General features: G+C 32.5%; 1 protein-coding gene across 1 annotated transcript; it reads left to right on the top strand.

The window, feature by feature from the left end:
• Nucleotides 1–1924: 1924 nt before the first annotated feature.
• On the top strand, nt 1925–4847 carry LOC141707404 (serine carboxypeptidase-like). The gene is made up of 9 exons (XM_074510545.1): nt 1925–2235; nt 2597–2765; nt 2847–2966; nt 3118–3261; nt 3332–3482; nt 3578–3666; nt 3764–4019; nt 4277–4410; nt 4497–4847. Exons 1-9 carry the CDS (start codon nt 1925–1927, stop codon nt 4587–4589), a joined length of 1467 nt encoding a protein of 488 aa, XP_074366646.1. The 3' UTR covers nt 4590–4847.
• Nucleotides 4848–5214: the final 367 nt, after the last annotated feature.

Below are 5214 nucleotides of genomic sequence, written 5' to 3'. Positions count from 1 at the left end.
ACACGGACTGTACGAAGGCGACGAATTAGTATCTGAAATACTTTTTCTGTAAATTGATTTGGAACATCTCGTTATGTAAGCATAATATGTTTGTCTTTAAGATCTCTCATGTTATCACGATTTTCGCTCATTCAGAAATTTATTAAAAACTAGCGTAATAATCCGTGTTAGACACGAGCCTTTATATATATTAAAATATTATTTCAAACAAATTTGTACGTATACAAAAATAATTTTTAAATACGATAAATGATTATTTAACTTTTCATTAAATTGTCTTACTTCCTTTTTTTTTGAATCCTAAACGAAATTTTTTTTATCGCCGATCCCCGTGCGGAATGGGGAATTTTGCGGGGATGTAGTCGATGCTGGGAATAATTAAAAAAATAATTTTATATTTTTAATATATTTTTTAAATAAAAAACAGTCTACTAATTCGTTATATATAAAAACATTGATTATATCTCATATTTTTAATATCAAATCATATTAAAATTTATTTATAATGTAAATGAATGACAAATTAAAAATATATATTATCATAATGTAAAAGAGTTGATCAATAAAATTATAGGTTATTATAAAATTATAATAATATTTTAAATACTATTTTTTATAAAAAATTATTTAATAAAATATATATATATATATATATATATATATATATATATATATATATATATGAAAATATAAAAAGTTATCGGGGTTGACTAAGAGAATTTTTAAATGTGAAGTGAGTGAAAAAAAATATGAAGTGATGATATTTTTAAAATTTTATAATAAAACTACAAAAATTAAATAAAAAGGAGACACGTAAATAATATAAACTAATATTTTATTTACTCAAAAATTAAAGTAATAAAAAAATTGTTAAAACTCAAGAATATATTTATCACAACGATAGTGACATAAAATTTTTGAGTAGGAAATTTGGGGTTTAGTAAATATAACAATATACCAATTTTTAACAAAAATTGTATGAGGAATGACATTTTTATACTTTTCCAACATAAAAGGGTAATATTATAATTTTACCGCCATTAAAATGTCTTAATTTATCCCTAATCCTCTTTTAATATATAGAAGGGGATATAATATAAGTTAAACTACGAAAATTAAAAAAACAGCGTTAAATAAATAATGTAAATCAACATTTTATTATTCTAAAGTTAAAATAATGAAAAAAGATTATGGTTGAAAGAGACGATGTAGTTTATTTAATAAGATTTTTAAAAATGATTCTTTTAGACATGTAACATAATGGTAGTGACGTGTACCTTGACATAAGAAGTGATGGGTTTGAATCTCCTTGTAAACAAAATTTACTTAATTTTAGCTTAAATTCTATAAGAATGTCAATTTTGTAATTTTTGAAAGTAAAAGGATAAACTGATAATTTCACGGCCATTAAAAGGGCTCCGTTTGTCCCTAGTTATCCTTGGGAGATAGGATAAAAATAACCATTAGCTGACCTATTTTGAAGGAAAATCGTAATAAATTACATATCAATTATGATATATCAGGTCAGAGTTATTAATTTTCCAAAAGGGAACATTACTTTAACAAACCAAACGAGATGGGATAGCTCGATTATGATCGGAAATAAATTGTTTACTAAATTCTGTTACCTTCAATTTGCATTTTTATACAGTTTCAAACCAAATTACTGCATGATATTTTAGAATTCGAATTACGTAATTTTTTTCCATAACTTAATCCGTTACACGCTTTACAATTGAAATCATAATCTGAGATGATAATAAATTAATCAATTCATTTATATGAAAAAATGAAAAGTGTAACTATCAGTGGCAAAAACTGGGTAACATAGGCACGTCAAATGGACATACACAATGACAAAAATAGACAGGGACACCACTATAAAAGGGCCAATTATCTTATCAATCATTTCTTGCAAACTAACATGGCACCATCTTTTTCTCTTCTGTCTTCCTCTCTAGTTATACTTGTTTTATCTGTTTCAGCCTTCTCCTCCTCTGCTTCAACAAACAGCCATTTCCATGAATCACTGAGAGATAAATTTATCAGTGACTTGAATTTACACCCGAAACACGATGTCAACATTGTTCCACCAGGCACTCTGGATACCACTCAAAATTCCAGGCTTGTTGAAAAGAGAATCACATTTCCTGTACTTGGTGATTCTGGAGCCACTGTCAAAGATTTAGGCCAGCATGCCGGGTTTTTGCCGCTTCCACATTCTAAAGATGCAAGGTAAACTTGAGGGTTGCCTTTAAGTTGTCGATTTTCAGCATCCATTGTTTGAATTTAGGAGTTGTGTGTATATGGTATGGTCAATGAAACAGTTTCTTTAGATCCTAAAGGTAATATTTATATTTTGTGTGGTACCAAGATTCCTTATTGTCTGCTATTCCGTTTTTTTTATGACTGTCTTTGGGTTTTAGCCATGAGCATTAGGTTCATGTCTGATGACCGAAACAACATCTCTACTCTGCTACTCGATGGGATAACAAATTACTAAATCACAAATATATTTGCGCTGTGATTTCAATAAAGTCAGAATCTCCTGTCATGCGAGGAAATGAAATTAAATTGCAATTTCCTTTTTCTGCAGGCTGTTCTATTACTTCTTTGAATCACGACAGAACAAATCCGACCCTGTTGTAATATGGCTGACAGGGGGTCCGGGATGTAGCAGTTCAGTGGCTTTGTTCTATGAAAATGGTCCTTTCCAAATTACTAAAAACATGTCCCTTTCTTGGAATTCCTATGGTTGGGACAAGGTACTTTTATTTATTTTTATGTACTATATTGCATAAGTATTATAGTTTCAGTCACGCTGATCAGTTCCTCTTGCATCCAAGGTTTCAAACATAATATTTGTCGATCAGCCTGTCGGGACTGGTTTTAGTTACTCATCTGATCCCAGTGACCTCCGAAGTGACGAGAAGGGTGTCAGTGATGATTTATATGATTTTCTGCAGGTTTGTAAGTCTGTTCCTGTTTATTTCATTACCCAATCTATGATATTTTATATTTTAATAGAAAGGGTATCCTCAATTTGTCTAACATTTACAAACTAACAAGACTACAGATTCGACTTCTGAGACTTCTAAATATTTTTTGGAATGACAGGAATTTTTCAAGGCGCATCCAAACTACACAAAGAATGAGTTTTTCATAACTGGAGAATCATATGCTGGGCACTATATCCCTGCTTTTGCCTCTAGAGTTCATCAAGGAAACAAAAACAAAGAAGGAATTCCAATAAACCTAAAGGTAAGCAACTAAAATGTTTATCAAGTACTTCTAACATTCTACTCAGATTAACTTATTGGATGTCGATCAGGGTTTTGCTATCGGTAATGGCCTTACTGATCCAGCAGTTCAATACAAAGCATACACTGACTTTGCATTGGACAACAAATTAATCACAAAATCTGATTTCGACAATATCAATAAAATGATTCCAGGATGTGAACAGGACATTCAACTCTGCGGTAATGCTCATCCTGACATATAAAGTAGATGATTTCGCTGAAGATATCATCTTGCTAATTAGTACATATACATTGTTCTTTTTGTATTGTATCAGCTACCCAGGGGAATGATACTTGTATAGATGCTTATTATTCCTGCACAAACATATTCAGCAGTATTTTGGAAATTGCTGGAAACATAAATGTAAGAGAGCAGAAATAGATCCAACTCTGTTTTTTTATTTGACAAGATATATAATTCGATGGATACCAATTCTGAACATGATGGATATTGGTTGCAGTACTATGATATTAGGAAGCAGTGTGAAGGGAATTTGTGCTACGATTTTTCACGCTTGGATACGTTCTTGAACCTACCATCAGTTAAAGAGGCACTCGGGGTACACACTGACTGGGTATCCTGTAGTAGGACCGTGTATGATGCCATGCAGGGAGACTGGATGAAGGATCTTGAACTTGGGATTCCAGCCCTTTTAGAAGATGGAATTAACGCGCTGATATATGCAGGAGAGTACGACCTTATCTGCAACTGGCTGGGTACTTTTCTTAACTTCCCCAAGCCCTATGCGCTAGAATGCTCAACTTTTTTTTTCATAACTCTATATCAAAGTTGTGAAAAATTAGAAAAAAATGCGTATTACATAATCGATAGCCAATAAAAATGGACATAATACACAGTAGTAATTGGCTTCTCATGCAGTGTCCATCACAAAACCTTGATCACTTAAAAGTAGAAACTACAGTATCTACCTGGATATCTGCACACTGAAATTTGAATTCCTATTTGGTTGCAGGAAACACGAGATGGGCTCATGCCATGCAATGGTCTGGTCAGAAGAACTTTGCAGGAGCTCCGACTGTTCCATTTTCAGTTGCTGGTGCGGAGGCAGGGATAATGCAAAGCTATGGACCTCTCATTTTCCTCAAGGTATCTCCCACTATTTGTTGTTTGCAACCAGTAACTGATTGAATGGCAAAATCCTAATAGAAATATATTTTTTTTGTAAACGACAGGTGCATAATGCTGGTCATATGGTTCCAATGGATCAACCACAAGCTGCGCTAGAGATGCTGGCTAGGTGGACACAGGGAAAACTTGCAGCTTGACAGAAAAATGATATTAGCATGATCATACTTGTTTGTCCCATTCACACTAAAGATCCCACTTTTAAATATACTTAACCATTAATTATGTCACAGGTGTTCCAAGTACCGGAATACTGAAATTTACTTGTAACTAGCAATACGAAATCAATTCAAAAGAAGTTATACGACAAGTGTGTGTGTTCTGTATAGCTCTCACACAAGAAGCTAGCACAGCATAGTTTATCTTTATGAATAAGAAATTGAAAACGGACTTATACCAGCAGCTTACTCTCCTACTCTTCTCTTTCTATAGTTCCCTAATCTGACATGTGAGTTTTAACTAGTTATACCTATATTAATTTAGAGGGGCCTCTACAATTTAAAGTTAGAAACTTAGAATCAACCATAATCTGAGACAGGCCTTTTAAATAAGGTTTATCTTGAGTGTCATTAACTAAAGGAGCAGAGGCAGTAAAAATAGGCAATTCTATGTCCAAATCAAAGTACACACGATGTCAGTAGTAATGTGCTTCTGATCATCGGCTATAACCAATAAAAATGTAAACAGGATGATCGTCAATCCCAAAGGAAAAAAAAAATTGCCTTGAGTTTCTCCAAATGCCTATTCCAAGAGTATAAACCCCTC

This window comes from Apium graveolens, chromosome 2 (genome assembly GCF_009905375.1).
Source record: "Apium graveolens cultivar Ventura chromosome 2, ASM990537v1, whole genome shotgun sequence".
In the NCBI taxonomy this organism is placed as follows: domain Eukaryota; kingdom Viridiplantae; phylum Streptophyta; class Magnoliopsida; order Apiales; family Apiaceae; genus Apium; species Apium graveolens.
Note: the sequence above shows the minus strand (reverse complement) of the source record. Positions and strands in the feature narration are given on the sequence as shown.

What these genes read in the sequence shown, in the direction of transcription:
- LOC141707404 (XM_074510545.1), top strand. Translation starts at nt 1,925, where the DNA reads ATGGCACCATCTTTTTCTCTTCTGTCTTCCTCTCTAGTTATACTTGTT. An exon ending in ATTCCTATGGTTGGGACAAG is followed by an intron (nt 2,766 to 2,846) that starts GTACTTTTATTT and finishes CTTGCATCCAAG; the next exon opens with GTTTCAAACATAATATTTGT. An exon ending in ACAGGACATTCAACTCTGCG is followed by an intron (nt 3,483 to 3,577) that starts GTAATGCTCATC and finishes GTATTGTATCAG; the next exon opens with CTACCCAGGGGAATGATACT.